General features: G+C 43.9%; 1 protein-coding gene across 12 annotated transcripts in view; it reads left to right on the forward strand.

The window, feature by feature from the left end:
- Nucleotides 1-18970, forward strand: part of Msra (methionine sulfoxide reductase A) — a 476622-nt gene that overhangs the window by 203910 nt on the left and 253742 nt on the right. For 10 of the 12 annotated variants that reach the window (XM_045130919.1, XM_045130917.1, XM_045130916.1 and 7 more), the window contains exon 2: nucleotides 8594-8662. The exons of the other annotated variants lie outside the window; for them this stretch is intronic. In XM_045130919.1, coding sequence (XP_044986854.1) covers nucleotides 8594-8662 — 69 coding nt within the window. The remainder of the gene's footprint in view (nucleotides 1-8593; nucleotides 8663-18970) is intronic. 12 annotated transcript variants of the gene reach the window in all.

Below are 18970 nucleotides of genomic sequence, written 5' to 3' on the forward strand. Positions count from 1 at the left end.
ATTGTTCAGCTCATGAGCTCTCCCCAAGTTGGGGGCAATGACTTGGCCTCTATCACAGAAAAGCAAATAGCCCAGCCATGGAGCTGCTTGCCCATAAGTTCCCTAGCAGCTGAGCGCTCATCACTCAGGGCCAGACCAAGTTCAAGGTGGTCAGGACTCCAGAGAGAAAGGGCCTGCTGAGTCCTGACAGCACGAGCAGACAGTGCTGGCTGCTGGTGACCTTCATGTAGAGAGACCTGTTGCCTTCTCTTGGTCTTCCTACTTGAGGAAAACAGGACTAGGCCTGTTATTTTTTATTTATTTATTTTTAACAATTGGAAGATACGACACAAGTGGGACAGCGTGCTCTCTTATTTTCAAATGTTGCTCTTTCTTCTCCCTTTCTTCCCCCTCCTCCTCCTCTTTCTTCTTTTCTAGCTTACTAACTATCAAATACCCAAGGAAAATCCGGAGTCCATAGATGTGTAAAGAAGGAAGAAAAACCCCACAGCACTGTTCCATTTTTTCCTCCTCTTCTTCCTCTAGTCATTTTCCAGTGCCTTTGTTCTTTCCTTAACTGACTAGAAAGTTGTTTCTATCTCCCCTAACTCTGTTTTCCCCTTCTTGATGCCATGATAAATCACTGGCTAATACTTGAGAAATTACTATATAATTACTATATAATCATCCATCTTCATAATTTACTTGTTTTTAACCTTTCCTTTAAAACATGATAGCTTCCAATCATAGGAGCATGAAGACACAAAAGTGGGTCAAACCTCAGAGCCTCTGGTCACGTGTGGCTAGATACAAAGTTATCCTTTCCCTCCTTTCCAGGATGCCTTCCTCACATCTGAGTGACAGGCAAACTGTCCTTGATGCTGTGGATGGGACTTGAGACAGGATCTGGTCATTATCTGACATCTCCACTGAAGATGGAGGAGACTGGTACAAAATTAGATCTTGGTAGCTAAGGAGATATCTATCTCAGTTGGCTAAAGGGGCTTGCATACAAAGTTTGCTGGCCTGTTCCATTTCCCGGTACCCACGTAAAGCCCAATGCCCAAAGTAGTGCATGTATCTGGAGTCCATTTGCAGTGATAAGAGGCCTGGGTGCACTAATTCTCTCTCTCTGCTTGGAAATAATTTTTTTTCTTAAAAAAAAAATTAGATCTTGGGTTCATAAAGAGAACTGTACTTAGTTCAAGTATAACTTGTATTCTGAATCTGTGACCTGGACAAAGAGCTGCAAAGACTCAGGAAATGAGGTGTAGGTGGGAATTTGGACCCATATTTAAATTGGGGGGATCATCAACAGATTTTTATTTTCATACCAGTCCCAATAAGACCATTGATCACTTCTGGTCAGTGCTTAGAAGCAGTGCAAATGGGAGTAACCCATGATAAGTCAGTCTAGCCAACTCATTCATATGAAGTGTGGCTCAGTTTTGAGGGTTAACGTGACAGGAGGAGACTTACACTTCTAGCTGGCCTGTAGCTCTGAGAGTTTATTACTATAACCCTAGGCCAGAGCCCTGACTTAGAGATGAGTATGTCCCAGTAGATGAAGATCTGCTACTTACTGACTTGAGAGTCCAGAGAGAAGAGTGATGGATAAGCAAGAAAGGAATTTCTTTAAAAATTTTTTTAGTTATTTATTTATATTTATTTTTAATATATTTATTGATTTATTCATCAGGAGATAGAGAGAGAGAGAGAATGAATCTCCTTAAATGATTAGCGTGTCTATGTGTAGAGGTGATCAGAAAGGCTAAGGTGCATAGGAGACCAACACAACTTGGAGGCAGGGTTTCTGGAGGTTCTTGAGACTCTTCTGCTTCTAGTTACTCATCAGCACCTGTGGGTCTGAGTGAAGAGTGAGTGCTTTGTAACCCCCTCCAAGTCCTCTTCCAGGCTTAGTGTGATGTGAAGCTCTTTCTGTCCTGTGCCCATTCTGGGTCTGAGGCTGAGCAGGACTCCTTGGATAGCAGCCATTATTCCTGGAGTCTCTGACCGGAGGCCAGGACCTATGGGAGGAGAGGGAGGGTCGGGACCTACTCTCCAGTCTTCTACTGCCATGTCACCTCCTTCATCCAGTTGGCAGGCCATCACTTTCTGAGCACAGGTCAGGGAGCTTATGGCTAGGTGGCTTATATTTGGAACTGAATCATTCCATTCAAGGGAGGAAGTAGTCATAAAATTTGACATTCTCAGAGCAAAGTACAAAGCAGTACTGGTGTCACCTTCTAAAGCTTTGAATACATTCGCTAAATCCCCTGCAGAATGTATATGAAAGTTGGCTTTGACCCAGCCTTGCTCTGATTAACCTTTCTGCTCCTCAAGCCTGAGGCTTTCAAGAGAGGAAAATCTCTTCCTCGTCCTCACATACCCTTGACGGAGGACATGTCACCACTGTCAGTGGAGGCTGTTTTACTGGCCCATGTAGCTTTGGCCCCACTGAGCAGACAACAGGGACAAGGACATGCTCCCTGCCAGCCAGATTGGAGGCCTCCACCCTGCAGTGTCTGGACCACAGATGTCCCTACCTGTCATGCCTCCCTGCCTCCCTGTCATACTCTGTAGTAATCAGTAGTTAAGACCCAGTCACAAATGACTCTTCTGTGTAGCAAGTTTGACTGTTTCTGCAATGATGGATGCTACTAATTTTAAAGTAAAAGTTTAAACATGCTGGCATTTACTGCTGCCTATGTGTTCTCCAAATCTTATTTAACCTATACAGTGTGTTTAAGCTTTCTGATTCTTTCGTCCCCATGTATCCCAAATATTTGTCTTAGCAGAGTTCCAATGGCTAGGAATAGAATCATCGTTGCTAGAGTTTTTAATTTTAATTTCTTGGGTTTTTGTTTTTGAAATGGTGTCTCATGTTGTTCAGGCTGGCTGCAATATTGCTATATGCACAAGAATGACCCCTGATCCTTCAGCCTCCACTCCCCACGTGCTGCTACTGCTGGCTTTAATAACTGTCACTCTTATGCAATGCAAAGTAGCTTCACATTCCTCCTTGTGCAGTAGTCTCTTGTCTGGTTTTAGTTAACTATTATCAACTACAAGCTAGAACTATTAAAAGAAAATTTCCAGAAATAAACAACTTAAGTTTTAAGTTCTCTGTTGTTCTGAGAAGCTTGATAAGATATTTTGTCATTCCTCTCTGTCTTGTCACAGATGTGAATTATCCCTTTGTCCAGCTTCCTACACCTGAGTCACTTAGCTGCCATCTTGCATTTCATGTTGATGTTGTAGTATTGAGGTTCTGGTGTTCAAATAGCCCTTATTTTGCTTAATAATAGCCCCCAAGTTCTTGAGTAGGGATTCAAAGGAGACACCTGGGCAAAAAAGCCATGGAAAGGCAGGTTAATTTTATTTTTTTTCTATATGCCCCAGCAAGGATTCAGGGAATATAGAGGAAAACACTATATATATATATATATATATATATATATATATATATATATATATATATATATATATATATATGGTTTCATGTCTTCTGTCGTTGCAGCTGTCTAATTGGACCACATGATTTTATTCTGTGTTTTGTTTCAAAATGGTAAGAGACTATAGGGCGTATATTGAGACAGGGTTGGAAGACAGCATTTAGGGATAATGACAGGATGCGAAGGTTGATTAGAGATGTTTGCTATGAGCATGCATGTGGAGGAGAAGCAAACATGACATTTCCTGACTCAGATTTGGTTTAGGTGCAGAAATCTCCCACATGGATGATAGCACTGGCCCAACAGTTATGTAGTGTTTGCAGTGGGCCAGGCTTTACAGAGTTAACAAATTTAATTCTTTAAACAGCTCAGGAGGTAAGTACAAATGAGGAAACACGGACTCAAGACACAGTCGTGTGCTTTGCCTTCTTTTCTTCCTACACCCGAGCCACTTAGCTGCCATTTTGCCTTTCAGATTGCTGTTGTAGTATTGAGGTACTGGTGTTCAGATGGCCCTTATTTTGCTTAATAATGGCCCAAGAAATACCTAGAAATGGAGGCTCACAAAATTTCAGTGTCAAGCCAATGTCATATATCCAGGACATGGGAGAGGTTCAATCCAGAGCCCTATTCCATCTTTTGTTGTGTCTGCTACCACAGAACTGATGTAAGTTTCAGAAGGACTGATGCTGAGTTTCAGAAGAAAATGCAAAGTAAAGTTTACAGGATCTCCAACCTTTGGGTCTTGGGCTCTGGAATGAATGACAGGACAGGGACATTTCATCAGAGAAGGGACCAGTGTACAACATGGACATGCTCTGCCATCTCTTCACACTTCCCAGAGAAGAGATGAATAGGAAGAGACGTGGCATTTATAGATGAAATGGGGCTTCCTTGGTCCCTGGCCACATGGCTGAGGGACTATTTCTGATGGTCATTTTCAGTGTTCATTTTTATGTAAGGGACACATGTTCCTAATTTTTTTAAAAGACATATAAAAATATAACCATGGACTGGAGAGATGGCTTAGCAGTTAAGGCGCTTGCTTGCAAAGCCAAAGGACCCAGGTTCAATTCCCCAGGACCCATGTAAGCCAGATGCATAAGGTGGCACTTGCATCTGGAGTGCATTTACAGTGGATGGAGACCCAGGCACACCCATTCTTTCTCTCTTTCTCTGTGTCTCAAATAAATAAATAAAAATAAATTAACTTTCTAATCACATCTGGTCATATGGTACATAACAATGTTTCAGTCAGGATAGACTACATATCTTAAGGTGCTCCCATAACAGTTCATTGTCCAACAAATACAGGAGGGTATTTGGGAAGTTGTGCCATGTAATGTAGATTTGTTTTTCATGTTGAAAGACAATTGTGGCTGTATCTGCAAGGAAGATTTGAAAGGGATGCAGAAGACAATCACTGGGATCCAGAAAGGTCTGGATGGTTGGGACAAAGGTGAGGTGGGAGATTCTTTTTTTTTTTTTTTTGGTTTTTCAAGATAGTATCTCACACTGGCTCAGGCTGACCTGAAATTCACTCTGTAGTCTCAGGGTGGCCTCGGACTCTCAGCAATCCTCCTACATCTGCCTCCCGAGTGCTGAGATTAAAGGCGTGCGCCACCACGCCCGGCTCTGGGGTGGATGATTTTTGAGATGTTTAAGAGATGAAATTAGCTAGGATTAAGGATGTATTTGATGTGGGTGATCAAGAGAGGAGCAAGGAAGAGTAAGAAGTAGGCTGTTTCCAAAGGCAAGGGTGTACCTAAGGAGCCAGGTCTGCAGCAGAAGGCCATCTTCAGTACTTGGCTTCTCCACTGAGGGGGCATTTTCTATTATAAATGTACTGTGTTCTGACCAAGCTATAGATAAGCCTTGGCTGATTTGAGGAAACCACCTGTTAAAGAAAAAAAAAGAAGTTGAAGAAAGCCGGACATGGTGGTGCACGCCTTTAATCCTAGCACTTGGGAGGCAGAGGTAGGAGGATCACTGTAAGTTCGAGGCCACCCTGAGACTACAGAGTGAATTCCAAGTCAGCCTGAGCTAGAGTGAGACCCTACCTTGAACAGCCAAAAAAGTAGAAGTCTATAGTTTTGTTGCTTTTTAAATTTTAAATGTGTTTTCACCCTAAATAATAAGAGTCTAACCATGACAAAGGAAATAAGTAAAGAAGAAATACCTTGCATAATCATTGTGTTTTCATTGTTGCATACTTTCTACCAGTTTTTCTCACAACATTCATGTTTCAATCTCTTGTCCCTGTAATCTATATAAAAGGTATTAATACAATTGTTTTCCCTTGACAGTACTCTAAATATTTTCCTATATTTCTACATAGATCTAAAGGAAGTATATAAAATATGTTGTTGTCACATCTATTCACCATAAGAGATGCCATGGATGGGCCAAAGAAATGATTCCATCCAGGTCCATTTTGGTGGACCAGTGAGTTTACTGGAAATACTCACAGGAGTATGGGTGACTCAAAGGCAGCTACAGGACCAGGAAGACCCCAGGAGACTTTCAGGCAGCTGCACCACTGAAGAGTCCCACCCACTGAATGGAGGATTCTTGAAAAGCTGTGCCTCTGGGCAACTTAAAGCAGCTAGCTACTGGAGAGCCACCCTGTCAATTGTTTATTTCTTGTGTAACCTTAAGGAAGGGGTCCTCCTGAGAACCTCCTGAGCCCCTTGAATCCATTAGGCTCCCCATTTTTTCCATGTGAGCAACAAGCTCCATCTCCTGAGGGTTTCATGCTATCGATCACAGCTTCTGTGATCAAGAAGGTAACACTCATGCAACCTGGAGGAAAGAGACAACAATTGCATAGTATTCTATGCATGTGGTAAATCATAAATGGAAATTTTCTAAGCTTTTAGTTGATTTTGAGATTTTGTTATTATCAGACTTTTAAAAACAAATTTATTTAGTTATTTGAGAGAGACCCAAAGAGAGAGGCAAAGAGAGAGAGAGAGAGAAACAGAAGTAAAGAGAGAGGGAGAGAGAATGGACAGACCAGGGCCTCTAGCCACTGGAAATGAACTCCAGACATATATACCACCTTGTGCATCTAGCTTATATAAGTCCTGGGGAATCAAACCACAGTTCTTTGGCTCTGCAGGCAAGTGTCTTAGCCGCTAAGTCATCTTTTCAGCCAGAGATTTTGTTATTGTAAGACTTGAAATACATACTGTTGTGGATACTCCATTTTTTCACACCTGCATTTTTCCATAGGTTAAATACTTGCAAGTGGGGCTATGGGTTAAAGAAATGAGTTTATGACTCTTGATGTGGATAAGGTGACATTCTAGAACCACTGGTCAGGGATGTGGGGGCTATCCTTAGGCCAGGCCTTTGACATCCATATCGTTGTTGGGATACAATGATCAGAGGTCCCAACTATATGATTGAACTTGCAAAGGTCCTTTAATTATGGTTCTACTTGTCCCCAATAGTGGCAGAGGGCCATAGGAAGGCTGCTAAACCTGCCAGGAGATGCTCTGACCCTGGGCTGGTTCCTTATCTTCTTGCTTATTATCACTTGACACCATGGAAGTCACCCAACTGAACTACAGAGTTGAGTGCACTAGACATGGCCTCACAAGGCTACTGGGTCTAAAGTGTTTTGGCAGTGCTACAAAGGCTGCCAAGAGTCCTATGATCCTATGGTGTGGTAGTTTGACTAGATGGGCCCTCCAATATATTCAGTGTTTTATTACTTTGTAATTTGCATCTACACCCACCTGGCTGGAGGTGTTATCACTGGGATCTTAAGGTGTGGTGGTGGGTTTGATATTTCATTCTAAAGATATACAAAGTGTGCCTAGCTGGAGTTCCTGAAGTGTGCTGTGCTCTGTGGTTTTTGGCTTGTGCTTTTCTCTCTCTGCTTGGACCTGTGAAGGCAGGCCAGCTTCTTCTGCCATTATGGAATGGCCCCTGGATCTGTAAGCTTCAATAAATATCCCTTCCTCCATAACTGTGCCTGGTCTTCAGTGAACCTGAAGCTGTCTGCTATACATGGTTTGGATGGTTCAAGTCTTAATCTGTTTCAGTCAGTGTAACATCTCACCACACCCAAATTTTTGTCCTCTGGCTCAGGATAATCCTTGTCTCACTGTCTTCATGACCACCTGAGTAACAGCTCCCACATGTTGTATACCCAGCCTCCCAACTTGTTCTCCTCTGCCAGAAACTGTTGCAGCACCCCCAGTCTGCATTTGAAGCTTTCTGTCATGACTAGTTGTAGGTATCCACTCTGTCCTTGAGTACAGCAGCATCTGTGACAAACTTCTCTGATGCCCCCGCCCCCCAGGTTCTTGCCACAGTGCTGAGCCCCTTCCCAGAGCTCGGTGGACCTAGTGTGACTCTTATATCACAAGAGTGCTCCATCATTTGGTGTCTACATGTCTTGGCTATTCCTTTCATATATTTTCTACATAAATGCGCACATTCAAACATTGCCAAGGATATTAATTAGTCAATATTCCTAGATGTAGTGTACTTCAGTCTCCTCTGTTTGGAGGCCATAAGAACAAGTGAATGCTGGAAGCCCCAACCTGGCCACTTGTTACTTTCTATCCAGCCCTTGATTTGCACTGGGGGTGGTGTGGACCTCCGGGCTGAAGGTCATTGTTGGGTGTGGGAGTGTCCATGACCGTCAACAGGGCAAATGTCTTTGGTTCTGGGGGCAGGGGTTGCATTGCAGCTAGATGATGTCCTACCTCTGTTTCTTAGCAACTGGTTTCAGTGTTGCCTGCTCTTTTCCTTTGTGCTTAACCACTGACTGTGCTGCTGGTTAGGAGTCACTTGGGAAGGTACCCCTACTTTAGCCTGGTTCTCTAGGCTTCCTGTCTTCTCTGTGGGTGTCTAGCTGTCATGGGGCCTTCTGACTGACAGGGTGTCAAGCACTTTCTCGTTATCCAGACCTGTAAGAACTTGGGCCCTGACATGTTCATTTGCAAAAAATCACAAGTGCCAACCCATGCAGTCCTGTAACTAAGATTAAAAGCCAGGTAACTGAAACTCCATCAAAAGGGTAAGCTTTGGTGCATTCCTGACTCCAAAGGAGAAATAAGCACACTGACACATTTAATGACATGTGTTAGTATGTGTGTCGAACTTTTACACTTACGCTCGCATTTCTCTCCTTCTTTTTCTAGCCAAACACCATGTCAATGGCAACAGAACAGTTGAACCTTTCCCAGAGGGAACACAGATGGCTGTATTTGGTAAGATATCAACTCGGAAAGAAAATCCAAATTCTGTGCAAATCTCACTGCCAACTTTCTTAGCTTTAGCAAGTATCCTCGGGCTTCAAAATCTGGGCTCTTCTAGATATTCACACGTTGGTACAGCCAAGAAAACTCTTGAGTTCTTAGTGATTTCTGGGACCGGGCACACTTCTGTAGAGTCCAGTACTTTCTTTTCTCACTCTGACAGCCCAAATATCACACGCTGTATTTGCTGTTTCTTTTGTCCATGCTGTGAACTAACCTAATTAACTTGAGAGTTTGAGCTTTTCTTTGCTTGGAGAGACTTCTTTCTCCTGAATAGATATATAACTTTGTTATGTTGTTTAGAGTTGTCATTCTACAAAAAATCCATCTAGTTGGCTAATGTTTTCCTTCCATATCAATTGTGCCCACACATATGAACACCTGCATGCATACCATACCCACATATCACACCCCTAATTTTATGAATTATCATCATAAAGTTAAGCAGCACTTTTAGATTAAATTCCAAACCATTTTGTGAAGAAGTCTCCCTTGTTGGTGTTTCTCACTTCCATATCTAATGTCACTTAAGCTTCCTCAAACCCTGTCTGCATCTGGCATTTTCTTTGCTTGCCTCCCTTCCCCTGTCCCTCACTCTCTTCTTTAGATCAACTTCCTGTTTTGCCCTTCCTTGCTTCCCTTCCAGTTCCTTTCTCCCTATCATGCCTTGGGGCCCTCTCAGAAATGGCCACCTCTGTCACCTAGAATTTCAGCTGGATGTGTAATTTTTTCCCCCTGGTTTGTTTCCTTCAGTCTTTGGACAGGTTTGGGATTTCCCACATCATAGAAACACATGTTCCCTGACTTCACACCTCCTCTAGCTGCTATCCCTCTCTGGCCTCACTAATGTCTCCTGTGGGGACAAACTTGCTTTGCATCCTTGAAATGTGTCTGACCTCACATCTACCTGGTCCCTAATGGAGTACGTTCAGGATAGACCATGTCTTCAGGCCCCGAGATGCAACAGTGACCAGTGAGGTTGGGATGAATTATGAAGCAGGGATACAATGCTGCGTAATTGTTGGTCAGTGTTGCCCTGATGGGCAATCACCTTGTAAGATTTACCTATCTGTGATTAGAAATCACTCTACTCAGAAATTTAAATGGATAATGTGATTTTATGGAAAGCATAATATAATAATGGACACTCTCAAATGTGTGCTAGAATATCTGATAATTGATCTCCTTACTTTAACAATGTGTCACCATGGGACAGCAAATATCACATCTATCAATGTGTAAAGCATCCTTTTGATGATTTTATAAGTCCCTCAGATGTGATAATGCTGACATGTTAGAAACTAGGCTCTATGTGATTATAGTTTGAATTTGGAATGTCCTCCAAAGCTTATGTGCTAAAGGCTTAGTCCCAGCTGGTCACACTATGGGGGGGGGGCTTTAATGAGGAGGGACTAGTAGAAGGTCGTTAGGTCATTGGGAGTGTACCTTGAAGGGTTTATTGGGATTCTAGCCCTCCTATCCTCTGCTTACTAGCCACCATGAGTAATCAGCTTTGCTCTTCTATGCACTCCCAGTCCTGTGCCTCACCATAGCCCCCAAATGATGGCCAAGCAGCCATGGATGAAGCCTCTGAAACCATGAGTCAAAAGACAGTCAGCTGTACAAATTATCTCAGGTGCTTTGAAATAGCAATGGCTGCCATACAACTTACGGGGATGTGAATGAACGGATCTGTCTTAGCACATTTCCCTCTCCTATGGTGTGGGTAGAAACATTCATGCTGGAGAGCTCTCCTGGTACCAAGTGGCTCATGGCATAGCTTGACTCTCGAGTTGGAAGTATGATGGGGTAAAGCCCAGTGGCAAGATTGGTTTTCCTTTGGGGTTCCAGTTTGATGTATTGCGGTTTACTAAAAATCCTAACCAAAGAGCTTCATGGTTTGACTTTGGGGCAAGCACCTTTCTTTTTCCAGTTTCAGCTTGCTGGTGAAAAGCTGTCCTTCTGGAGAGGTGGCTTAGTGGTTTAAGTGCTTGCCTGAAAAGCCAAAAGACTTAGGTTCGATTCCCCAGGACCCATGTAAGACAGATGCACAGGTGGTGCATGCATCTGGAGTTCGTTTGCAGTGGCTGTAAGCCCTTTCACACCCATCCTCTCTCTCTCTTTCCCTATTTCCACCTCTCAAATTATTAAAAAAATAAAAATAATTTTTTTTAAAGCTGCCCTTTGCTCTACCTCCTCCCTACTCAGGCTTGTGTGGCACAGAGAGCCCCAGGAGAAACCATGGTGAATGGGCAGTGGGTATGGTTTGAAAAGAGATGGATCAGGGCTGGAGAGATGGCTTAGTGGTTAAGCGCTTGCCTGTGAAGCCTAAGGACCCTGGTTCGAGGCTCAGTTCCCCAGGACCCACGTTAGCCAGATGCACAAGGGGGCGCATGCATCTGGAGTTCGTTTGCAGTGGCTGGAAGCCCTGGCGCGCCCGTTCTCAATCTTTCTCTCTCTCTGTCTCTTTCTCTCTCTCTCTGTCACTCTCAAATAAATAAATAAAAAATGAACAACAACCAAAAAAAGAGATGGATCAGACAGAGCCAGGCATGGTGGTGCATGCTTGCAATTCCAGCATTAGGAGGTAGAGGCAGGAGGATTGCTGTAAGTTTGAAGCCCTGTCTCAAAAAGCAAATAACAACAAAAACAACCAAGAAAAGAAACAAGGAAAGGCAGGAACGAAGGAAGAAAGGAGCCATGGATCATGTGCAGAACTCCTCTAGGTTAGCAGTATTTGAAGGGCAGCATTATATAAAACAAAAAAATCTAATGTGTTGGGTATCTAAGAATTCTTTCTTTAGAATTGCAGTTGACTCTTTGAGATACCTAAAGGAAGGCCTGATCTGGCCAGGTATATGCAGTCATTTCACAGTGATGTTAACAAACTCCATGTTCTTTATGTCCCCTGCCCACCTGGTCTATGATAGAGCAAGGAAATGAGTGGCTTGGAGGACCTTGTCGCCCAGTTTTTATAGTTGCACTGAGTAGGTCAGGCTGAGTTGATCCTAACATATACTGGGCACGTATCCTGCCAGCTCCTTGCAAGGCTGGTGGTCAATGCAGTTTAGTTCTCAGAGAGGTCATGAGACCTAACCATGGCCATCTGACTAGGGAGTGAGGATTTGAACACACCTCCACTTGGTTCAGACTCCATGATTTTTTTCCTGATGTCACCTTTGCATTGCTCAAAGCAGCTCTAGTGGGGCTGGATAGATTCAGAAATGCCTTTCAGCAGGATCCATGCACAAAAGCACGATTTCCAGCCAAGCCAATTTAGCAAATTGATTTGTAAACTCGTGTGCATTCCCAGAGTGCTCTGAAGGACTCTTGAGATGCAGCTTTTTCTGGGAAAATGCTGCTTGGAGCAACATCTTTTATGATCACTGCCTCCACCTATTTGATTTTAGTAGCGAGTATTAATGCCGAGATGCACGTACCACATCTGCTTGACTGTCAGTTACCCAGAGCAACAGAGGTACTTCTTACAGGTTCCAACTCCTTCTTTAGCTCTGAAGGTCTTAATATGCTATGCCAAAGAAGTATGTCTAACTATAACTTCTTAACCTAGTGGTTATTTGAGTGTGTCTTACAAGATGCTGTCTACATAGGAACTTTAAGGCTTAAGCCACTCTGCTGGTGACCACTGAACTGGTGTGTGGAGCATAGGGAAGGGTAGTATGGGGGACCAAGGCCTAGTCCAGCATGAAAAACACATGAATGTGCAATTATTTTGATTGATCATGGAAATATAGATGGCTTTTACAAAATGTCTCCTGGCATACAGTCTTTCCATTTTTAACTCAAGACATTTGTTTTTAGACTGCCTTTTGTAGTCTTCAGTGAACTTCCCCCCACCCCCCAGGTCTTGTTTTTCTGCCCACCCTGGTTCTTTGCTCCTTTTCTGCTCTTTCCTGCCACAGCACTTGGACAATACTAAAGGAGACCATGGGCCCTGGTCCCCCAGTGGGGGTGGGGGGGGCTCTACTCTGCCTCTTATGTGTCCTTTCAAGTCACTGGGATTCGTTTGCTTACATGCTGCAAAGGCAGAACTGAACATTCTGCAATTGCCTAAGGCCTTTGTTCTTGGTGGCTGAGTGTGCCCCTTGGCTATCTTCCCTTTGATCCTCACAAGAGCTCTAGGCAGTGGGTATTTCTGTGCTTCTTTATAGACAGAGAAACTGAGGCTACCAGAGATGAAAGAGAGGTGGTGAAGCAGAGGGCAGGTTTTCTCCTGTGGGAGACCATCTCTGGCCAACATGCTGTACCTGTCTCAGGAAGGTTTTCTGTGGCTCCCAATATCTTAATGAAAGTGACATTTGTTAGTGGTGGGTCCAGCTGAGCTCCAGGCTATAGCCCCCTGTGGAGGGGATATGTCAGCTCAGACCAGCCATTCATTTTATGAAAATTGTGCTGGACATGGGGAGATTGATCATTTCAAAATAAAATGAAAGCTTATTCATTGAAAAGGGTGAGGGACAGTCTTCCCCCACACAGACTAAGGCCTTCATGACTCCACAGTGAATACCAATAACCCCACTGAGAAGGGTCCTCAGTGGAAAGGGTAGGGGAGAGGAGATTCAGTGTGTGTGTGTGTGTGTGTGTGTGTGTGTGTGTGTGTGTGTGTGTGTACACCAGGGGCTAGGGAAATGGTTCAGTGGGTAAGAGTGCTTGCTGAATAAGCATGAGGACCTAAAATGGCCTGAGTTCAATTCCCTAGCACCTGTGTGAAAAACTGAGAATGGCCAGGCATACTGTAACCCCAGTCCTGTGGAGGATGGAGACCTGAGAATCACTGGGGCTCACTGGTCAGCCAGTCTGACCAGTAACATGGCTCCAGGAGCAGTGAGAGACTCCATCTGAAGGAAACAATGTTAGCTTCCACATGCATGTTCATGGAGTACAGACATCTGCACACACATGTGCATGCACTATACATACAAATAACACACACAAAAGTAAAAGCTCAGTCATTATTTTTAGAAATTTTGCTTTGTATTTCATCTTTTCATACTTTATTTTTATAATGGGCATACATTAATTTGTAAGTCAGAAAAAAGTAACAATATGTATCTTTAAAATGCTTAAATCTATATGTGAACATAACTTTGTCATACATAGTAGGACACTTATGAAAGTGAAAAGGGTGCTATTAAAAATGATGTTGGTCAGGCATGGTGGCGCATGCCTTTAATCCCAACACTCGGGAGGCAGTGGTAGGAGGATTGCCATGAGTTCAAGGCCACCCTGAGACTCCATAGTGAATTCCAGGTCAGCCTGGGCTAGAGTGAGACCCTACCTTGAAAAAACAACAACAACAAAATGATGTTGAGGGACTGGAGAGATGGCTTAGCAGTTAAGCACTTGCCTGTGAAGCCTAAGGACCCCGGTTCAAGGCTCGATTCCCCAGGACTCACGTTAGCCAGATGCACAAGGGGGCACATGCATCTGGAGTTCATTTGCAGTGGCTGGAAGCCCTGGCGTGCCCATTCTCTTTCTTGCTCTCTATCTGCCTCTTTCTTTCTCTGTCTGTCATTCTCAAATAAATAAATTGAAATAAACAAAAAATTTTTTTAAATGATGTTGAGGGCTGGAGGGATGGCTTAGCAGTTAAAACACTTGCCTGTGAAGCCTAAGAACCCAGGTTTGACTCCCCAGATTCCACATAAGTCAGCCGCACAGGGTGACACACATCTGGAATTTGATTGCAGTGGCTGGAGGCCCTGGCATGCCAATACTCATCCTCTTTCTCTCTCTCTCTCTCTCTCTTTCTCTTTCTCTCTTGTGCACTCTCAAAAAAAGTGATGTTGAATTTGGGTGTATTGGTGCATGCCTGTAATCTCAGCATCTGAGAGACTGAGACAGGAGGATCACCAGCTCTAGGCCAGCCTGGGCCATCTAGTGAGATAGTGAGACTCTGTCTCAATAAAAACAAACAACAGGGCTGGTGAGATAGTTTATCAGCTAAGATACTTGCCTGTGAAACCCAAGGACCCATGTTTGACTCTTTAGATCCCATGTAAGCCAAATGTACAAGGTGATGCAGCATGCAAGGTTGCACATGTGCACGATGTGGCAGACACATCTGGAGTTCAATTACAGTGGCTGGAGGCCATGGCAGGCCAGTGCTCTTGCTCTCTCACATTAAAAAAAAAAACAATAAAATCAAAATTATATGGAAATAAGGTGCATACTTGTAGGATTTCAGGCAATTCGAATATAATGTCTCTTTGTTTAAACATGTGTAACGAAGCACTGTACCAGGCGAGGTAAAGAAGACACTGAACAATAAATAATAGAAGAGACATAGAAATGAAGGAAACGAGTGAGAAATGGTGGGGCAGCAGCTTTGCCACTCCTACTTTCTCTAACCCTGCAGTCTGGTCCTCTCTTTCTGAATGACGTCACATTAAAAGTTCATATTTCTAAAGCATGGTTACAGATGATTCAGTATGGGCTGAGGAGTTGACCATTACATACATGCAATTTTTATATTGTATTAATACTGTTCAGTAATGTGGAGTCATGAGCTCTTCATCACTGGAGGCATTCAATGTTAGACTCCCAGGCCATGAGAAGCTGGAGTTAAGTGATTTTAAAATACTTTGCCCAGTTAGTAAGATTTTACTGTGTTTTATAATAATAAACCTATTATAATTTTAAAAAATACTTAGAACTCAAAGTTTATTTTTTCTTATTTTTTTATTGACAATGTACATAAATATAGACAATATACATGATCAAAATCCCTTTCCACCACTTATCTCTTTCCCCCCTCCCAACTTTCCAACTGGTCTCTCTCTCCTGTTTTTTTTCCCAAATTTTTATTAACAACTTCCATGATTATGAAAAATACCCCATGGTAATGTCCTCCCCTCCCCCCACTTTCCCCTTTGAAACTCCATTCTCCATCATATCCTCTGCCCATCTCAATCAGTCTCTCTTTTATTTGGATGCCATGATCTTTTCCTCATCTTATGATGGTCTTGTGTAGGTAGTATCAGGCACTGTGAGGTCATCCAGGCCATTTTGTGTCTGAGGGAGCACGTTGAAAGGAGTCCCACCCTTCCTTTGGCTCTTAGATTCTTTCCGCCACCTCTTCCTCATTAGACCCTGAGCTTTGGAAGGTGTGATAGAGATACTACAGTACTGAGCACTCTGGTCACTTCTTTCCAGCACCATAATACCTTCTGAGTCACTGCCATCTGAAAGGAGAAGATTCTCTTCCAAAATCTCTCTCTTATTTTGATGTCAACATTTCTTTCCTCCTATCAGGTAGGTCTTGTGTAGGTAGCATCAGCCAATGTGAGGCCATGAATATCAATGCCAATTGGAAGACAATATTGTAAGAACTCCTTCCCTTTCTTTGGCTCTTAGATTCTTTCTACCACCTCTTTCATGAGGCCACTGAGCCTTGAAGGTGTGATAGGGATTTTTACTTAGTTTTGAACACTCCACTGTCACTTCTTCTCAGCACCTTGGTGAGTTTTGAGTCACCCCAATGGTCACTGACATCAGAAAAGAGAAGCTTCTTCAACCAAAAGTGAGAGGAGAGTAGCATTAACATAAGTATTTAGAGGGCAGTGTGATGGGTATAATAGATCCATTTAGCCAGACAACAGAAGTAGTTTCCCCCCTAGCGCTTATGACCCTAGTCATAGATTTTTGATTAGGTTTTCAGTGCCAGACAGGAATTCCCTCCCATGGAGTGGGCCTCAAGTCCAGTCGAGAGCAGTTGGTTTCCCTGACAACAGACATGCTACCATTGTATCAGTGGTATACTTGGCTTGGGTGGCCAGCCCTAAAGCTTGCAGGGTCTTTCCAGCTTCCTGACAGCTAGTCAACAAGGAGGAAGCTTCCAACTCAACAATAGCTGGATTTCTTAGTGATCAGTAGCCCAGGCACATGGAGTTTTCTTGCAGGATGGGGAGATCACTTAGTGTTTAAGGTGCTTGCCTGCAAAGCCAAAGGACCCAGGTTCGATTCCCCAGGACTCACATAAGCCAGATGCACATGGTGGCACATGCATCTGGAGTTTTTTTGCAGGGGCTGGAGACCCTGGCTTGCCCATTCTCTTGTTCTCTACCTATCTAACTGCCCTGCTATATCTCAAATACATAAATAAAAATAAAATATTTTTAAAAAAAGAAATAAGTTCCTGCCATCTAGTTCTGGTTGACAACCAAAAGAGCCTTGGCAATAGTCTGTAATGTTGGGGGCCATAAGGGGTCTCCCTAGCCAGCATCAGACTTCTTTTATCCTGTCATTTGGAACACATGTCCAGGCTGCTCAGAGAGGTGGGATCCGACAAGGAAACCACTGACATGCAGAAGTTGACAGCAACTGTCAGCAGCCAGCAGCCCTAAGTGAAACCTTGGATTGTCTTGGGTGTTTTGGTTCCTCTGGGAAGCTTGTGTTCTGGGCCAGGTTCTTTGGGGACCTTCAGCAAGAAGGACAGGTGTCAGTACAAGCTATTATCTGGGGACACACAGATGCCCTCATTTCCTGCTGTTGTTGGATTCCATAAACAGGTATAGTCCTTTCCTACAGTAATGTGCAGAAGGTCTGAGGGGGCGAGTGACTGCCGAAAGCCCAAGAATGCACCCCGTTCTGGGGGGCACTTTTGTCACCTCAGGGAGAATGAGATTAGTGTCTGTATGAGGAATCCATCACAAAAACAATTTTTTCCCTCCTGACTTGAACTGGAGTTGATTTTTGAAACAGTCCCAGTTATTTGTCTGCTGGCCAAGAACACAGGCTTGGAAACAGCAGGCAATATGTCAGACTTCAAAGGAAAATGTATTGGTGTCTCATTGGCTCACAGCCAACATTATGTTGGTAAATAATCGAATCCCGGTGTGCCGTATTTCTCCCTGAACCTTGACTGAAAATCACTGAAGCCGGGTCTGGAAAACAGAGGAGTGACAGTCACGCATTCCAAGAGAAAGGCCCGGAAGAATGACTTTGAAATGTGTTTATAATTAACCAGATCATCTATATTCACAAGAGTGGTGAAACTGCAGGCTGCGAACACGGGCAAACTTCTAATGGGGAAGCGATGGGGAAAATGGAAATAGGCCTTCTCACAAGGTCATTTGAAGCATTTGGTCTCCGGAAGCATATTTTAAGGCACATTTTATTTTACCTATCTTTTTTTAATGTGTGTGATAATCATTACCTCTATTTTCTTTCTGGGTATGGAGAGGCTCAGTGACAAAGGGAGGGGGACAGAGGCCTCTGAGCCCAGGCTCAGGAAATCTTTTGATGTGTGTGGCGTGGCTCGGAGGTGTAGCTGTGTTGTCTTGTGGCCAGGGTGGAGAAGAGCAGGGTGAGGGAGGTGGCCTGGATTCGTGTGGGAAGCGGAGGTCAGGCGAGGCTTCTCTGTGTTTGAAGACAGAGCTCTGCTATTCTGGGAAGGAGCGGTGAGGAAATGGTGGCTAGAGCAGCACTCACGGGTTTAGACATCACTTCTCCAACAACCTCAGCCATTTAGGGGGCCAGGAAGAAGCTGACAGTAAGTCCTGCCTATGAAACACCTGAGAAAAGATCTGAGGATCCCAGTGTTTGTTGCCCTGCCTCTATGCCCATGTCTCATCCACAACCTGAGGGGAGATTAAGCCAACACTCAGCCTAGGAGAGCTGGAAGGAGTCATGGATCGCAGCTGCACTGCTCACTGGGAGGGGCAGCTGTGTGGCCCGCCCCTGCTGGCAAGTCATGGTTGAGGTTAAGAGAGTGACCCAGTCATCGGCCATCAGCCAGTCCCTCCTTTGTAAAGCCAAACAAGTTCTTTATGCCAGGACACAGAGTGACAGCCATGGGAGATGAGAGCTGATCTTAGCCCTGCCTTCTCCCCCACATTCCCCTGCTGCCCCACAACTACCTGGAGCTTCCTCCTGTGTCCTGGCAAGAGCTTCCGGCCTCTTGTGAGAATGTTCCCATGGTTACTGTGGACATGGTGGGTGCTCACAGTGACCATCCTGCTCATGGGTCTTTTCTTTTTTTTGAATATGGAAAAAAGGTTTATTTAACTTGTTTTACAAATGTGACAGTAACTTTCTAAATTTCTGAGAAAAAGTACTCCAAAAGACAGGCTGGAGAAACTAACTTTTTTTTTTTTTCCGATGTAGGGTGTCACATTAGCTCAGGCTCACCTGGAATTTACTATGTAATCTTAGGGTGGCTGCAAACTCACAGCAGTTTCTCCTACCTCTGCCTTCCAAGTGCTGGGATTAAAGACATGCGCCACCATGCTTGGTATG

The sequence above is a fragment of the Jaculus jaculus genome, chromosome 12 (assembly GCF_020740685.1).
Source record: "Jaculus jaculus isolate mJacJac1 chromosome 12, mJacJac1.mat.Y.cur, whole genome shotgun sequence".
Taxonomy (NCBI): domain Eukaryota; kingdom Metazoa; phylum Chordata; class Mammalia; order Rodentia; family Dipodidae; genus Jaculus; species Jaculus jaculus.